This window comes from Colobus angolensis, unplaced genomic scaffold, assembly GCF_000951035.1.
Source record: "Colobus angolensis palliatus isolate OR3802 unplaced genomic scaffold, Cang.pa_1.0 Scaffold273, whole genome shotgun sequence".
NCBI lineage: Eukaryota > Metazoa > Chordata > Mammalia > Primates > Cercopithecidae > Colobus > Colobus angolensis.
The window spans coordinates 2,865,593-2,883,951 of NW_012115966.1; the positions used below are offsets into that span (position 1 = coordinate 2,865,593).

At 39.0% G+C, this 18,359-nt stretch overlaps 2 protein-coding genes across 2 annotated transcripts; one reads left to right on the top strand and one right to left on the bottom strand.

Moving 5' to 3' along the window:
- Positions 1-238: 238 nt before the first annotated feature.
- On the bottom strand, positions 239-9,760 carry PRPF38B (pre-mRNA processing factor 38B). Its single transcript, XM_011948150.1, has 7 exons — positions 9,521-9,760; positions 9,208-9,489; positions 6,325-6,393; positions 5,895-6,046; positions 5,752-5,812; positions 3,211-3,434; positions 239-2,885 (listed from the first exon to the last, which is right to left on the bottom strand). Exons 2-7 carry the CDS (start codon positions 9,481-9,483, stop codon positions 2,027-2,029), a joined length of 1,641 nt encoding a protein of 546 aa, XP_011803540.1. The 5' UTR covers positions 9,484-9,489; positions 9,521-9,760; the 3' UTR covers positions 239-2,026.
- LOC105516083 lies at positions 9,558-11,334 on the top strand. The gene has a single exon (XM_011948149.1). The coding sequence runs from the start codon at positions 9,584-9,586 to the stop codon at positions 9,929-9,931; it is 348 nt and encodes a 115-aa protein (XP_011803539.1). The 5' UTR covers positions 9,558-9,583; the 3' UTR covers positions 9,932-11,334.
- Positions 11,335-18,359: the final 7,025 nt, after the last annotated feature.

The window sequence follows — 18,359 nt, forward strand, 5'->3', positions numbered from 1 at the left end:
AGTTTTCCACATTTTACCTAAAATACAGTCAAATAAACATTTCACATGGAACCATATCCAAAGCAGTAGCATCATAATTTAGGTATGTTAAAAACAGATTTTCAACACAAGACAAATCTAGTGGCTCTCATATTATACAACAGATTTTTCTAACTTCTGGGTGTCTATAGTACTAATTCACTTGATGCTCAATTTAAAACACAACGGAATTTTCTTTAAAAAGAAAAAAGCGTATCACTTTTGGATGAATTCATTTAATGAGATTTTTCTAAAATGGAGTGGTACAAATGTTAAGCCCACATATGGAGGACTCTTGCAAGTGTACTCATTTGCCCCATTTAACACTTTTGCAAGCTGGCTTCTGAGTGCGCATTAGTTGGCCAGTATAACCAGTGAGATAAAACAAACGTGAATGTGCGTGCCAGGTTCACTACACTGTCAGAATACTCAGTTTTAGCACTGGCACTGACAACATTACTTTGGGCCTCTATTTTCTTTTCTAGAAAGAACTGGGTGAATTATCTTAAAGAATTTCCTTCAAGTCCAAATTTTAAAAAATGCTAACATATTGTCCAAGTAAAAGGTATCCCAATAAACATCTTTGACATGGAACAAATTAATCAAGTGACACATGTAACAACCACTGACAAACGGAACTGCCATTATCAAGAATTCTAATAAAGATTATTGATTACCACATGCCCAATCCCAGTCTCTGCATTTCTTTAAAATCCACTTGTCATCTGGGAACTAAGACATCCCTGTACACAAAGTGTGACTCTACTGACGTTTCATCAATTTACACAAAAAAAAGTTAAAAAAAAAAAAGTTAACAAATGGGGGAAAAGCCAAGACCCAGGATAAAGGATTTAATCCAGTATTTATTCCACACTCATGATGGTTCTCTGTAATCAGAATACAAGTCATAAGAACAATCTATCAAATTTGCTGATAGTCTTAAATAATGCAGCACAGCATTACTTTTAATACTCCTCTGTTCTAGATTAAGTTTAAAAACTCAAACAGCAATCTCCATTATCAATAAAAAAAGTTTGGAATTTTAAAAAAAGGACACTATATCAAGCTGTTTCATAATTTAAGGATTTTCCATTTATAAAAATGCTTTGGAAGCTTGAGGCTTGAATCTGTTTCTCTACTCATTTGCCCCACCCTCTCCCAATTACATGTTAGTATAGGGTTCTGCAAGAATGCTAGGCTTTAGACATTAATTTTTTTCTTTAATATAGTACTTTAAAATCTGACAAAGAATTCAAGAAAAAAAGATTACGTGTCATGTATTTTTTCAAATAAAAAAGAAAAACTAAGTGAATAAATTTTAGGCATACTAAGTGTCCCTTTGAGGTAGAATGCTAAAAGGACTTTTGATGAAATCACAGCCTAAAAACCTCTGCATCAGAAACTAACTTCTCATAAATTCTCTCTAAAGGTAACTGTGGAGAATATTAAGTGTAACATATTAACAAGAGCCTTCCAAGATAATATACAGTGGACAAGAATGTTAATCCTACAATGCTGCCTTCACGTACATTGGCAGCACATATTTCTCCTATAACAGACATCCAAGTTCCATTCTCAAAGTCTTTAGCATTCTATTACGAAAAGCACAGCCATGCTAACTTCAGTACACAAACCATAATCCCACACCTACAAAACAAAAATAGATTAGTGGCAGTTTATTGCCTTATACAAATTTAACCAACATGGCAACCATGCCAAAGGAATTAAAACATTTTCAGGACATATGTACAGACTGTACATTTCAAAAACAAACAATAAAAATGCAAGAACAATCTGTGCATCATGTATCAAACTTAACAATTGGGTGAAAACACCAATGCAATAAATGGAATTACAAAGGCACTTCCCTACACAAAAGAGGAAATGAAAATGCAGCCTACAGGGAGAGCTTGAGGAGTGCGAACTACTGCACAATCTCAACTTGGGGGAAAAAAAGCAGATTTAATCATTTATAGGATTCAATGTGATCCACTTTTACAAAATATTTTCACACAGTCTCATCTTTGTTTTTATGCTGTTTTTCTTGGCTCTCTCGTTCTATACTTTGGCTCCTTCGACGATCATGTTTGTCTGACTGGTCCTTACTATCACTGTGATCTCGTTTGTGGGAACGTTCTTTGCTTCCACTACGCTTTCTAGATTTTTCTTTGCTGGGACTATGTTCCCGTTTTTTTGATTTTTCAACACTGTCAGTTCTTCCTTGACTACCACTTCGACTTCGTTTATTTGATTTTTCTTTACTTTCATTTTTATGTTTACTTGATTTCTCTTTGCTTCTACTTCTACTTCGTTTCCCTGCATTTCTACTTCGACTCCTACTTCTGTGTTTCCTCTCTCTGCTTCTGCTTCTACTGTGTTTTTTCTCTTTCTTGGAATCTTTTTTGTCATCTCTGTGCCGCCTATCATCTTTGTCTTCTTTATGTTTCTTTTCTTCTACCTCTCCCCTACTTCTCTGTTCCTTGGACCTTTCTCTTGATCGCTCTCTCTCTTTTTCTCGGTCATTTCCTCTTTCCTTATCATAGTCACGATCTCGTCTTCTACCTCTCTCATTTTCTTTCTCTCTTTCTCGATCCCTGTCCCTTCTATCCCCTTTCCTATCACGACTTCGACTGCGACTTCTATGCCTTTCCCTACTTCTGCTGCGTCTGCGTTCTAACCCCCGGTCAATACTTCGGGATCTTCGCCGTTCTTTCTCCCTTTCTTTGGCTTCACGCTCTAGTCGCTGGCGTTCTTTCTCTCTTTCTAATTCTCTGTCAAAACTAGAAGACCCATGGCCCTCCCGATGATGACTTCTACTTCTTGATCTTCTTGGGGACCTCCGTGGACTCAGAGATCTCCTTGGAGACCTAAGGAAGGCGGAGGGAGAAAGAAAATTTCAATGAATAAAACATGAAATTCTTTTCATAGTAATTTTCAACAGCATTATTTATTCAAGTCCTCATGCTTAAGTCCATGTCAAGAATCATTAAAGCAAAAAAGTTTATTGTTCTCATTTACAGATGCATAATGTTACAGAAAAAGCCCTGAAAAGAAGAAAATAATCTTTGGGGGGTAAAAGTGACAAACTAATAAAATAAACAGTAAAATTCCTAACAACTTACTATTTCTCAGAACCATTAACTTTGTATAAAGCATATATAAAAAATAAGCATAATTCAAGAGTGACATTACCTTGAACGTCTGCGTTCAACATGTCTGTCTATTTCCTCAGCACCTTCCTTCCCATCTTTCTTGATTTTTCTAGGTCGGGTTTTAATCTGCTGATCAATATTCTTTTGAACTGGAACTGGAATTCTTGGAAACAAGGTAGAAAACCACTCCAGTTTTGTGAGAAAAGATCGTAGCATTTCTCCAATGGTCATTACACAGCCTCCACCAGCCTTCACATCTAGGTCCTACAGAAACACAAAAGATACCCTAGCCGTCAAAAAAAGTATTTCCATATATACATTAATACTATAAAAATATTACCATCTTTGGAATCTCAATACAAAAAAAACTAACAGAAAAATTTTATTTTCGTATCCTAATCTGACAATGAATGAACAGAAATATTTGGGCTTAGTGTGTGCATGCAGGTGAGAACAAACCCTGCAGCCTCATGGGCATAAAGGGAACTGATCTCACTCAGTTAACAATATGAAAAAGCCCCTTTCATTTCTAAACTATGTGGAACGATTGACTTAAATTTACATTCCACATACCTACTATGTATTTATTTCTGTGGACATACTTGCACACATCAGATACCTTGCACCATAACCTAGCTACATATCATCTACTTTAGATAATTCCTGTCTAACGGTTATCTTTTAACAGCTCTAATATAAAATGAAGCCCTAATAAAACTGGAAGCAATAGCAAACCAACTGCCATGAAGCAGTGAGGTTTCTAATTTAGTTATGTAGAAAATAAATAAATGAACAAATAATTGGAAACGCATAATCCATGATGACCATTGTCTCTGAAAAGGGTCATTACCGCATGAAGGCCTTCTTGCTATGCCCTCTCACAGCTCAGGACATGTTAGTCAGCTATTGTCAGTCCCAAACCTATAGTGCAAGCACACAAGGAAAGTGAGATTTGTTATCTAAACAGGAAAACAAGAGCTAAAGGTAAAACTGCTTGCACTCACACACATTTAAGTGTTCAGATATACAGTATATCCAAATATAATCGCTGCAGATATCTAAGGAAGAAAACAATAAGTTAGCTTAAATAGAGGACCTCAGATTTGTAAACACAATAAAAAACATAAAATAGAGGCATCCAGAAACAAAACCAATACAACACCAATTACGAAGAGGAACATGCTTTTTTAAAGACAGAAGAGAGAAGTGCTTCAGTATGAAAAACTCATCTAAAGATAAAAAACCCTTAAAGATTGTGATTTAAAACACGTTTTGCTTCTTCTGAGTTAAGTAACTCAGTTAACAGGCAAAAAAAAAAAAAAAAAAAAAAGTAGAGAAAAATAAAAATTCTCCATGTCTAAACGAGATCTTTTTTTTAAGGTGTGCATGTAATAACAAAACACAATAGATTTCCATTAGAACCATCCTTAAATTCAATAAATTCTTTGGATGGACTCTGTAAATAGGCTACTGACACACAGCACTCAAAGTCTTTATGAACCTTAAAACACAGAATAGCAGAGTGGGTAGACAAATGGACAATACAGCTCATCATTTCATTTTTGAAATGCTGGACTTCATCATGTAAGTAAATTAATGCATATATGACATTTTGTTTTGAGAAAGGGTCTTACTCTGTTACCCAGGCTGGAGTGCAGCGGCAATGATCTTGGCTCACTGAAAATTCCACCTGCTGGGCTCAAGTGATCTTCCCACCCCTGCCTCCCAGGTAGCTGGGACGAGTAAGATGGATATCTCTATGCTCAGCTAATTTTTAAACTTTTTTTTTTTTTTTTTTTTTTAGAGATGAGGTCTCACTATATTGCTCAGGCAGGTCTTAAACTCTCAAAGTGTTGGCATTACAAGTGTGAGCCACCATGCCCAGCCAATGCATACACAATTTATTTTTTATTATTCTCCTCTAGCATATGCATGCATATATGATTTAAATCTTAGTATTTCAGATTTCAAATTAGGGAGACTCAAATTACAATTTTTAAAAATTCTTTTTTAAAGGTACATGTGGTGTACTAGGAGTCAGAAAGCTGGAATTAAAATTTTGTCACCTTGAACAAGTCATCCAAACACTTAGCCTATTTATGTAACACCCAGTTCTTCAATTCAGCACTTCTATGCAAGTGGGAAAACTGATATTTGGAAGAAGTTAGAGGGTGAAGAACTGAAATGTTCCAGAAGAAACAAAAGCTACAATTAGTATTCCATGTGCATGTATTTTATTATCACCTCGATCTTGAGCACGCCCCATCTTGAAAAATCACTATTAACTATACAATTCAGGATCAATGCAATACACAGAACATAATTAAGAAGAGAAAAATTTCCAATAATTACCAAACACATTTAAACAATTTTAAAACAAGAAAATAAAACTTCAGAAATTTTCCCTGAAATATATAAAAGCCATCAGGTCTCAGTAAAAGGATATTAATTCCAAAAGTATCTGACTGAAATAAATTTAACTACAGGAAATTCTTGAAGACATTAAACCACCAATAAATAGAAGATAATAAAAATATGAGAGTAATCAGAAGAAAACAAATTATTACCCTTGTTGACATACCTCTTCATCATCAAGGAAGGATTCAAACCAGTCCCATAGATCTGTAGGGGGCTGTGTATATCTAGAATTACAAAAGACTATTATTAAACATACGTGAATTAAAATGAGATACTTCCTGGAAATGTACATAAATGCACGCTCACCTTATATACATAAATCCAAGAGCTCTAATATATGGAGAGTCTGTGTGTGTTATAAGACCCATCACTTGCTTTCGAGTTAACTTCAGGGTAAATAATTTGTATAATAGGCAAAACGCTGTAGAAACAATTCCTCCTGTTCCAACACCTCGAACCTTTAGGGGAAACAAGAGTTAAGAAAAAGTAGTAAAATAATTAACAGACTCTTAACACCAATTGATTAATCCTGTTAGGTATTAATAACAAGCCATAATCCAGAACTAAGAAAGGAGCATTAAAAAGTAACACTTTTCTAACCCTATTTCACTGAACACTTGAATTTAGATTAAAAAAATTGTCACTCAAGTATATAATTGACAGGCCTTTACTTCTCTAAATATAAACTTAGTTATCAGAAACAGAAAAACTGAAAAATGCACGTACTTCTACTTACCCCTCCGCACATCCCTGTCTGGCCCGCTGTTTTCCTGCTTCCTTTCTCCCATGGTTCAACGTGTGTGACCTGAAAATAGAAAAGAGGAACACAACAAACATTCATACTTTGAATTTGTTTAAAAGCCTGATAAAAGTATACCCAAGTCCATAATAGAGCAGCTCTTCCAAAATTATTTTGGCATTAAGTATATGTTTACTGACATTAAGTGTGTAAATCATTTTTGGAAAAACTGCTTAGACATTTAAACAACACCCAAAAGCTACTAGGGTTTAACAAAACCTTAATAGCTTTGCAGAGGAGAAATCCCACTAAACTAGCTTTATAAAGAGCTGATATCTATATCTGGGAGTCAGAAAATTTCTAGTCTCACTTAGTTGCAAAAACTATTTGGTAATATTTTAACTTATGAGTTGCTTTTAAAACATTTTCCTTTAAAAATGGATTTAAGTCTCCAATTTAAAGCAAAAAGTATTAATGAAGTATAAGCATTAATTTGAAATACTTGAAAATACCTTTAATAGTTCAATTTTATTGTAATTTAAAATCTACATTATAAAATTAAGGAAAATTACTGGAAAATCTCTAAAACAGTAATGGGTTATTTGTGATGCAAAATTATGGAACTTTTTATTTGTACATTTTTTCCACCAGGGTCAGGTTTATTCCTGATTAAAGATAAAATTACAAAGGTCACACAGAGATCATTGTTGTAATTAAGCTCAGCCTAATTATGTGTGAACCAATCCAATTATTCCCCAGAATATAAGTTGTGTCAAAAACTGAGTGTGAATAGTCACAGGCATATACTATCATCAAAGATGATACAGTATCATATTTGCTAAGAGGAACATCTTACAAAAACCATTCCTTATCTAAAAATAGCAACAACAACAACAAAAGAATATTAGCTCTAAAATAGAATCCAAAAAGGCCTTTTGGGAAGACCCATCTTTGTTTTTTTAAAAATACACACAAAAAATCCTGTTTTTTCACTACGTATTTCTAAAATTCTATTTCCACCCGCACATGGTAAATTTTGTAGTCCTGAACAATGGCTTCAGATAGAAAAGCATGCATTTAAGTTTAAGCACTACACTATTTCGCAGTGCTTTAACGTTTCCTTTCCTCCCCACAGATTGCTAACTAAAAGATGTTTCAATTCCTTAAAAGCTAGCCCAAGTCAGGGCTGGATGCATACAAAATAAAATTACAAGGTTGGAAACTTACACATTTCAGTAAGTATTTGATCTGAACGTCTTAAGTCCTGATAATATTAGTAAAAAGCTGGGTCTATTAGTTTTTTAACGGAATTTAAAAACAATTCCTGGTAGAATCTTGTTTCAAAACACATTTGAAACTTAAAAACGAGACTTTCCTCTATTACATTAACATTTTGCCTATGTTAGAAAACAGAACCTGCCGCAAAAAGAGCAGGAACCCAATTTTCAACTGTTTAAAGTTTACTGCATAAATAAAGCTAAGGATTAAATGTTATTCACCATACTATATCCATGCTAAAAAGGTCTTACCTTTTAAAAGCTAAAAAAACTAATTCATAGAATTACAATCAGTCCTACTCTCGTAAGAGGATTCCAAATTTATCTGTGTACTTTATCAACCCAAAGTTGAACTGTATTCCTCAAGATATGTTTTCTATAAAAAGCAACTAATCTCTCAAAATCCTTCAATAACCTAATTACTCAACTGGGGGAAAAGGTGGGCAAAACGAAAGAAAATGTCATTACCATCTCTACACATACATTTTGTTACCATCTCTACACATACGTTCAAATGACAGAAAACACTTTGTGTAGTCTGTCAAGGTTAAAAGTTAATATAGACAAAAATGGATTGTATATTAGATGCTCCGGATAAAATATTTAAAGACCACTAAGGCTATTATTAATATTCTTTAAAATAGAAATTAACCTTTGGAGGCCTGGAAGGTATTTTTTACACTACCTAATTTGCAGGGAAGTGGAAAAAGCCTACTTAATTGGTAAAGGACCAAAAGCAATGGCCAAAAAAAAAAAAATCTAATTAGCCGTTCATTTAACCAGGGAAATGCATTTATGGCGATTGAGCATGATTAATAGTGCATACCTCTACCTGCGACCCTGGGCTGCTCCGAGCCTCGCTGCAAGACTGAGTCAATCCTGCTAACGAAACAAGAACTGAGACAAGAGTGCAGTGAGGAGGCGCCAGGTGAGCTCCCCAGCACAGCCAAGCCAGCACCGACCCTGCCGCAGAAGCCCAGGGCCCAGATAATTCTAAATTAGCCCAATGCACAGGTGGCTGAGACCTCTTACTCCTGACTTCCTGCTGGGAAAATTTCCAGGCCTTCTGTACACCTCTTGAAATGGCACATCTCCACCCTCATCCCCCCAACCCCACCCGACACACACGCACTGACCATTTCCCTGTCTGGATCGGATAGTGAGTACCAACAACACGAGGCCAATACTGAAGTCATTACACGCCCTGGCCAGGGGTGAGCGGGAGAAGCACCAACAAGTTGGCGCTCAGTAGATCCACGTCAAAAGGAATAATTTTAAAGCTGTAAACTGGAAAGGCTTCTGTTACTCTTTCCTCCTCTCCCCAATCCCTCTTGCCCAACTCCCCCCAAGGGTGGGCAGAAGGTTGGGGGAGGAGAGAGATCAATAGTGGCGGGCTCTCCCGGCTCTAAAAATCTAAAATGGAAACGAGAGGGCGGCCCCAGTCCGACCCCTCCCAGAGAAGGCTACAGGCCGCAGCTCCCCCTCCGCCGAACCACCTTCCCCCACCCACAAATCTTCAGATTTCGGGGGCCGCCTTCGCCCGTTTCCTCCATACCCCCTCTTCCGAACTTACCCCCAAAGCCAAGGCCTACACGCTTCGTACCTTAAAGTAGATCTCGTCCACCACCTCGTGGTAGGTCTTGAGCTCGTAGAGCTGTACTTTGAAGTAAGGCGACGACAGGATGTTGGTCAGGATCATGGGGTTGAGGTTCATGGTCTTCTCGTTGCCCCAGAGCGGGAGCACATTGCCCTGCTTGCCCGAGACCGCCGGCTTGGTAGCGCCGCCGCCGCCGCACTGCTGCTGTTGCTGAGCCGCAGCAGCGGCCGCCTGGTGCTGCGGCTGCGAGTTGCCTGTCAGCGCGGGGCTGTTGTTAGCCATGTTGCGGCGGAAGGAAGGAGGGAGGGAGGGAAGGAAGGAGGGGGGGGAGGGGGCCAAGCTCGATCTCGCTCTTCGGGACAACGGTCTGGGACCCTACTCCATGGAACGTCGTCGGGAGAAGGGGCCGCCTTGCTGTGCCCCAGCCGGGCAAGAGAGGGCACCCAGGGCGCCGACAAAAGGACCCAGGGCGGAGAGCAGACAGCTAAACCCAGTCCGCGAGAACTCCACGGGAAGGCGAGCCGGCGGCAAGGGAGCTCGATCTCTTCCGCCAACTGCCCCTGGGAACAAGATGGCGGACCCGGCGGATATGACGGCACGCACCCCAGCGTTCCAAGCTGAACTGCCGGCCAATCAGAGACGCCCAGGTGGGCTGGAGCGTCCTCTTCCTAGTTCTCCGCGTTCTCTGCACCCTGAAGTCGCTGCAGTGACCTCCCTACCTGACTCTTAACGGATTTCCCCTGAGAATTTGGGGGCCGGGGGAGGGGGTGGTAGGCTTAATCCGTTGTTGTTGTATTTTGACTGGGGGCTTGATTTCTTTTGTCGAGAGCTGAACCAGAAAGGGTTCGCATGGCTGCGATGTGCTTGCTAATATCGTGACTCTTGACTCCTGCAGAGTATCCGAGAGGGTCTCCTGGCGTCTGTTTTAAGATTCTCTGGAAGGGACAATGGTCAGGGACCCCACTCCTTCGGGAGATTCTGATCAAAGGTCAAGTCCTTCGCCAGCCTCTAGTGTCCAGCCAGAGGTCTTAAATTTATTGAACCGTAAGATTGAGATAACATCTGCCTGGGCTGTTGAGAGCACTGAAAAAGCTAATATACTTGTAGCGCCTAGTAGACTGTTACAGGCATCAGGTAGGCGCCTTTTCTTTTCTCCCTGCTCCAGTTCTTTCGATTCTAGGAATGTGTTCGGAGTGGTAAACATTGGGCGAGATACTGTGAAATGGGAATGGGGTTGTGAATGTGTGGGGAGTTTGAATGTTGCAATCTTAACTTCAGTGGCGCATACACAGATGAGAAGAAAAGAATGAGATGGAAACTTTGGGGAAAATCCCATCTGGATGAAAATAAACCAGGAGGAGAGAGAGAAGACAATCAGAAAAGTAGGTAAACCAAGAGACAGTTGTATGACAGAATACAAGGAAACAGAAAAAAATAAGTAATGAATTGAGTGATTGATTAATGTTTAGAGCTGTACAGTACAAAAGTGGTTATCCTGTCCGGTTCCTTTGTTTTAGGTTGCAAGAGAACTAGAACCCTAAGAGGAGAAGCAGTTTTCCCCTTAGTAGCAAATTCTGTTTTTCCTCTATAGTGGTTTTTATTAACTTCCAAAGGAAAACTGAAGATCCTAACCCCTGTGTCATGAGTTATCACGTTAAAAGTCCGTAGAAAAAAATTTTTTTGAACCCAGTTCTTACTTGTTGTGTATATATTTTTTGCCTTGATAATAATAGTTTATTGAGTTTATCGAGTGACACATTGCCAAATCGTATGGCCTATTTTTAATTCCTCAGATACATGATCTTTCTGTATAGTCTTAAACAGTCTGTACCCCTAGTCACTTTGGATGAAAAGCTTGGTAGAGAGGTTTGAGTTTGATATCTACATGTCAGTGGCATCAAACTCAGGGAGCCAGGTATTATGATAAAGTGCTTAACGTATTCAATGAATCCCTACAACAGGCTGAAGATGTTATTTTTATGACCATTTTAAAAAATGTTTATTCACTTGTAAATTGAAGACCTCTACGCTGCACATCTATAAAGCTGTAAGTTTGGTTTGATCAGTTTTGACATATATGTATACCCATTAAACCATTACTACAATAAAAATAATCTTCCGTCATTCCCAAAAGTTTTCTTGTGCCCTTTGTAATCCATCTCTCTTTCCAACTTCATACTGAAGCAACCACTTTCTGTCGAGAGACTATTTTGCATTTTCTTGAATCTTAAATGAAATCATACACAGTGTTCTTTTTGCCTCCTTATTGAATGTATCAGCAGGTTGTGTTTTTTTTAAATTACTGATTAGTATTCCATTGTATGGATTTATCACAATTTTATTTATCTAATCATTGACGGGCACAGCATTTTTATTTGTAATAGCCCCAAATTAGAAGCAACACAAATTGTTAAAAATGCTGTGAACATTTGTGACTAGATAGTGTGGACTTTTTGGTTTGTTTTTTTTTTGAGACAGAGTCCCACTCTGTTGCCCAGGCTGGAGTGCCCTCTTTCAGCAGGAAGTAGCCAGACAGACTTGACACCCCTCTTCACTATGCTATTTTCTCTTTCTTGAGACCATGATATGCAGCAGGCAGACATGAGCATGGGGGAATATAAAGGGTCCAAGATATTTGTCAGGGGAAAATGAGCAGAGCAAAATCACCTGGTGACCATCCAGCAGGCCCTGGAGACAAAAACTTCTTATCTGAGGATTTCAAAAGTAATTAGACTTCCCTATTATCTAACACAGGCATCTGGTTCCAGTTTTTTTCCCCCAAAATTTATAAGTAACTAGAATTTCTATACATCTCTCTTGAATGCATGCATATCAAAACTCATTGTGTGACCCTTGCTGACATTAAGGCACCAGAATGTCTACAAATGTAATATTTATCATGACCTACATGGCTAATATGGTCCAAATTGCTTGTAAGCTCCTACTTTAAGGCCCATAAATATCCCTAAGGAAAAATTCACCGTGGCACACTAGGTCCTCTCTTGCTGAGGCACCCCACTGTACTCTTCTGCAGCATTCTATTTAATAGAAGTTTCTTTTTTAAACCTATACTGTTGTCTGTAAATTCTTATCAACCCATGAGTTGACCACTTTCTGATGCTGGGGCTCTGACACCTCACCCGGTGTCATGCCTATGGCATGAGGTAGGGTTGATGTTCATTTTTTTCCCCCAACAGGTACTGAGTTCATCCAGCACAATTTGTTGAAAAGACTTTCCTTTCCCTTTGGAATTGCTTTAACACTTTGTCAAAAGTCAATCAACCCTGCCATGTGTGGGTCTACTTCTGGACTGCGTTCCATTGATCTTGGTGTTTATCTTTTCACTGATACCAAACTATCTTAACTACTATTGCTTACAGTAAGTTTTGGAATCAGGTAGAGTACAAGTATCCCAACCTGATTCTTCCTTTTAAAAGTCACTTCGGTTACTCTAGTTCCTTTATATTTCCATCAATTAAAAAAAAGCCTGGCATATTGATATGTATTGGTGCTCAGTGAACATGTATCATTCTCGAATAAATGATAAAAAGATTAAAATGGATTGCCATGTGTAACTAAATTAACAGAAACTGAATATGTGATTGTTCAGAACAACCACAAATCTAGAGTAATATAAGAAGCCATTGACTAACCCGAGAACTAAAAGTCTGAACTAGTACCCGAGAACTAAAAATCTGAAGCGATTGATGGTTTGTGCTAAAGAGTCAAGGGTGTTGGACAAAGCTACTCATCTCCTTGGTTATTATTTCAAAACACCGAATCAGACGAGTTATGAATTGAGATTTAAGAATTACCAGGAGTTAACTAGGTGAATAAAGGGGAACAGATATTCTAGGTAGGGCAAACCTGTGCAAAGGCTCTGAGTCACGAAAGAACAGATGGTGTGTTTGGAATGGGTTGTCACTATTAAGGCACTCAGCTATTTTTTCAGGGGCAAATTAAAAAACAGTGGTGGCTTGGCATGGTGGCTCATGCCTGTAATCCCAGCACTTTGGGAGGCCAAGGCCGGTGGATCACTTGAGGTCAGGAGTTTGAGACTAGCCTCGCCAACATGGCGAAACCCCTTTGCTACCAAAAAAAAAAAAAAACCCAAAATTAGCTGGGTGTCATGGCTCATGTTTGTAATCCCAGCTTCTTGGGAGGCTGAGGCACGAGAATTGCTTGAATCCAGAAGGCAGAGGTTGCAGTGAGCCGAGATTGTGCCACTGCACTCCAGCCTGGGCAACCGAGTGAGACTCCATCTCAAAAAAATAATAATAATAATAATAAATAGTGGTTCATACTAATGAATAATGGCTCAATAGTGGGGCTGAATATCTGCTTGTCATCTCTGGCCACGAGAGGAAGGGTCTATGCCTTTCATCTAATAATTCCAGGCCCCAGTCACACAGTGATTGACATATAGTAGATACTAAGTAAATATTTACTTATTGAGAGAACAAATAAATGAATGAATTATTGGTTCTACTTGGCTGGAGAGTAAGACTGATCCAAAGCCTTTAATGAATGTGAGAAGAGTCCAGGAAGTCAGTTGAAGCCATGTCAGGGGAAAGAAGATATATGTCTCAAAGATGCAGCAGTTTTATTCAAGGGGGGAGTATTATAATGTAAGATAACATAAGAATGAACCTGAATTATTTAAATTATGGCCATTTGATTATGGCATGGGGTTATATATTTTAGAAAACTTTACATGAAAATTACTGAAGTTATCTAAATTCACCTTGAAAATGTTATAGTAGTCTTATATTTAAAAATCTAACCGTTAACTTTAATTCCCATGAAGAATCTAAATTCTGATACAGTGTTTGCCAGGGACATTTTTGTGTGGTTGCCAACTCTGTAGCATGGCCAGGGTTACAGATGGAAGTGATCTGCTCAGCAGATGGGTCATAAATTTGTTGATACTGGATTCATTTTAAGCTGCTGCTAACAAATAAGAAATATCCAGAGGTTATATCTCAACCATTTGGAAAATTACACAAGGGGGGATAACTGTCATATCTTTTTTTTTGAGATAGAGTCTTACTCTCTGTTACCCAGGCTGGAGAGCAGTGGTGCAATCTCGGCTCACTGCAACCTCCACTTCCTGGGTCAAGTGTTTCTCCTGCCTCAGCCTCCTGTGTAGCTGGGACCACAGGCCCCTGCCACCAACCCTGGCTAGTTTTTGTATTTATAGTAGAGATGGTGTTTTGCTATGTTGGCCAGGCTAGTCTTGAACTTCTGGCCTCAAGTGATCCTCCTGCGTCAGCCTCCCAAAGTGCTGGGATTAGAGGTGTGAGCTACCGCACCCAGCTCCCCGCTGCCTTTTTTTTTAAGATGGAGTCTTGCTCTTGTCACCCAGGCTGGAGTGCAGTGGGGATCTCGGCTCACTGCAACCTCTGCCTCCTGAGTTCAAGCGATTCTCCTGCTTCAGCCCCTCGAGTAGCTGGGATTACAGGCGCCCACCACCATGCCTGGCTAATTTTTTTTGTATTTTTAGCAGAGATAGGCCTTCACCATGTTGGCCAGGCTGGTCTTGAAATCCTGACTTCGGCCTCCCAAAGTGCTGGGATTACAGGCATGAGCCACTGCACCTGGCCCAGCCTCTCTTCTACAAGACAATTCTTTGTATGTCTGATCAGAGACAGAGTACTGGGCTGAATGGGTGATTGTCACATCCGGGCCCAAATGAGATTAGGTAATGGATTCCAAACCTTTTTTTTTTTTTTTTAATCCTTTTGTTAATTGCTTTTGCTACAAAATGAAGTCAGGATAGAAGAGTTCTGACTGGTCCCTTCTTTATTTGGCCTTTATAAACCCATGGATCCTTGTAAGTGAAATTGTCTCATTCACAGTGCTATTGACAGAGCAACCCTATGTGGCCCATGATTTATACCAAGGGACCCTGGCTCTCTCTCCACAGCCAGTTGGACCACAGGTGGCACTAATCTACATGCTAGCCAGTCACCTGTTATATAGCTTCCTTGTGAATAGATGATCTAGGGTTTCCAGATCCTTGTAGGAATCTGAATGGGGAACGGAATCAAACAGTTAGCAGTAGGCACTAAAACAGAAAGAATGGAATGAGATAGGGAAGGAAACATTCAGGTTCATACCCAGGTTCTGAGTAAGTAGTATTCCAAAATAAGCAGGCGCTATGAAGTGGAGAAAAGATTAAGTTCTCAAGTCAGTATACTATGAAAATAAGCATAATCAATATTACCCTTTAAAAATTTGTTAAATAACTTACAAGTAGTACAATCACATAGTTTTGTGAGGTTCTCCTGTATACATGGACATTCAGATTGTTTTAAGGGATTCACTTTTTCACTTTGCAGGTCCTCAACCTCTATGCTGTATTTGTATCTAAAAGTGGTGATGTAATATGTTCCTGCCTCCTCCTCTTCCACATTGCAAAAGGAAGGTACACATCTCACTCATCCAAATCTCATAATAGTGCATTGTCTTGAGGTATAAAAACCTCAAGGTACCAAAGTGCCATTTTTTAAAAATGGTGTTGGAAAGACCAGGTAAAATTTCCTTTTGCAAGTCAGGTGATTTCCAGTGTGCTGCTTTCAACAAAATAGGTGAAGGACCTAACCAAATTGTCCACTGAGAGATCTTTAAACATAATTTTTTTTTTTTTTTTTGAGACAGGGTCTTGCCCAGGCTGGAGTGCAGCAGCCTCCGCTATCTGGGCTTGAACTATCCTCCCACCTCAGCCTCCCAAGTAGCTGGGACTACAGGCATGTGCTATCATGCCCAGCTAGTTAGTTTTGTTTTTTGTAAAGACGGAGTCTTGCCATGTTGCCCAGGCCAGTGTTGAACAGCTGGGCTCAAGTGATCTTCCCACCTTGGCTTCCCAAAGTGCTGGGATTACAGATGTGAGTCACTGCACCTGGTCATTAATCATAATTTTTGATGAAAGCTCACCAAGTCATTTTAGCATGTAACTTGGAAGTCTTTTAAAGAATTGTCACACTGCTATAACAAAACTTTGAGATCCATTTACTCACATAAATGAGGTTTCTCAACACATCTAATAAAAAAAAATAGGGATAGTATTGATGCTAAACTGTTCATTTTATAAATCATAAACAGCCATATGAAGTAGTTGCTAAAAAGACACATCATCTCATCAGAAGATGTTATAATAAAATGCTGCTTTTTGTGTTTAATAATTACTTATCAATATTTATATCTGTTATTTTGATATCAGTTGTGTCCTAAGAGTAACTGTTTAAACAGTCAAATAGAAGAAAAAACTTTCAGAACAGCCTTATTGGAAATGAAACATTTTTAAAACGTAGGTAATTTTATATAATAATGTGACCAATAGGAGATGTCTGAACATAAAAACATTTGTCACTAGGATAAAATTTTATCCACTCCATATCCAGATAGGGACTTTCTTGCTAGCAAATACCATTAGTTTATTACCACATTTATAAGAATCACATGTTTGCTTGCTTTCCTAGGAATATTTATAAAGGAAGAAGACGGATTATAGATCTTCTACTTAACTCCTTCCTTCTCAGTCATTGAGAGATGAAAAAGGGTGTTTTGTTGTTTATTTTAATTTAGACTTTGAGTGATGTTGAATATTTGTTCACATGCTTATAACTGATTTGCACTTCTTTTTCTGCCTCATATAAATAGCAACAAAATATTGAAAAGCTGCAAAGTAGATGAGTCAAGTGGCCGTTACCTTAGCAGACTTGAGAAAGAGGAATCTTAGCAGGCTGTGGAGCAATCTGATTTACACAGCTAAACCCTGCATAAGGCTCAGGAATTGGGAGCACCATATAACCCTAGAAGAGAGCATGATGGGCTAAAAATATGAGGAATGGTAGAAAGTCTGTTATAAGAATCAGTGAGATGCGGCCGGGCGCAGTGGCTCACGCCTGTAATTCCAGCACTTTGGGAGGCCAAGACGGGCAGATCACGAAGAGGTCAGGAATTCGAGACCAGCCTGGCCAGTGTGGTGAAACCCCGTCTCTACTAAAAATACAAAAATTAGCTGGGAGTGGTGGCGTGTGCCTGTAGTCCCAGCTACTTGGGAGGCTGAGGCAGAAGAATCGCTTGAACCTGGGAGGCTAGGTTGCAGTGAGCCGAGATCATGCCACTGTACTCCAGCCTGGGTGACAGAGCGAGACTCCATCTCAAAAAAAAAAAAAAAAAAAAAATTCAGTGAGTTGCTCAGATTCCTTCCCTATCATAGTAGAAGCCCAGAGATTTAGCCTTGTAAGAGGGTAAAACATAGATTCTCCAGCTTGGAGGACACCAGGCCCATTTAAGCGTGAAGATCTCATGTAGAAAAAAAGCAAGAAAATTAGAGGACTGACCTCTGAATAATGGGAGCTCATAAAAAGATAGGGGAGGAAATAATCAAATAATTTAATCAATAATCAATAACTTAGTGCTATTTATAATCTTTCAGGCTGACCAATTTATTTGATTCACATTAACTGTAAAATGCCATTTTCTAAGCTTTCACAAATGTTGGGGATAGTCAAAGGGCCTTTGTTCAGGTGATTAAAGGAGGGGGTTTGCATTACCTCTCCCCTAAGCAATCATACCAAAGTGGCAAAACTAAAGAACTACGATTAAAAAACAAGAAACAAAAAGAATGGATAATTTATAGAAGCTGTTCAATGATCTACTGATAAAGCTCAATAATCATACCTTAAGTTGTCAGTGTATAAAGGCTGAGGCTGTAATTGGCTAAAGCTCTAACTGGCTAAACTACCAAGGCAGGAAAACCCCCCTTACAAGCAAATATGAGATATATAATCAACCGTAGAAGAAAACAGATGACCCTTCTGGGTCATCTATAGAGTCTCACTGTCCTGTCCAGGCTATAAGAAGCTTTTCTTCTAAGTGAGGCATTTCAGTTCAAGCCAGCCTGGCTCTGGGATAGTAAACTCACAGGTAGTGAGTCTAACTGTGGGCTTTCTCTTATTTGTTTGAGGGGAATAGAGCAGTGGAGTGGCCATGCAAGGACCATTTCCCACCTGAAACCTGAAGGTTCCCGTGTGTGGACCTAGCTATTCCAGGTTACAACTAAGGGATACAGGGAAAAGAGCACTGAGTCCTCGTCCCCAAATCTGTCCAAACTAGCGTGTAACTTTCAGGAAATCCCCTCTCTGGACCAG

Excerpts from the sequence above, each read along its gene's own strand:
- PRPF38B (XM_011948150.1), bottom strand. The coding sequence starts at position 9,483 with ATGGCTAACAACAGCCCCGCGCTGACAGGCAACTCGCAGCCGCAGCAC. Across the intron at positions 6,394-9,207 it reads TGGACGAGATCTACTTTAAG|GTCACACACGTTGAACCATG; the intron begins GTACGAAGCGTG and ends TTCTATTTTCAG. Across the intron at positions 3,435-5,751 it reads CCTTCCTTGATGATGAAGAG|GACCTAGATGTGAAGGCTGG; the intron begins GTATGTCAACAA and ends GTGTTTCTGTAG.
- LOC105516083 (XM_011948149.1), top strand. The coding sequence starts at position 9,584 with ATGGAACGTCGTCGGGAGAAGGGGCCGCCTTGCTGTGCCCCAGCCGGG.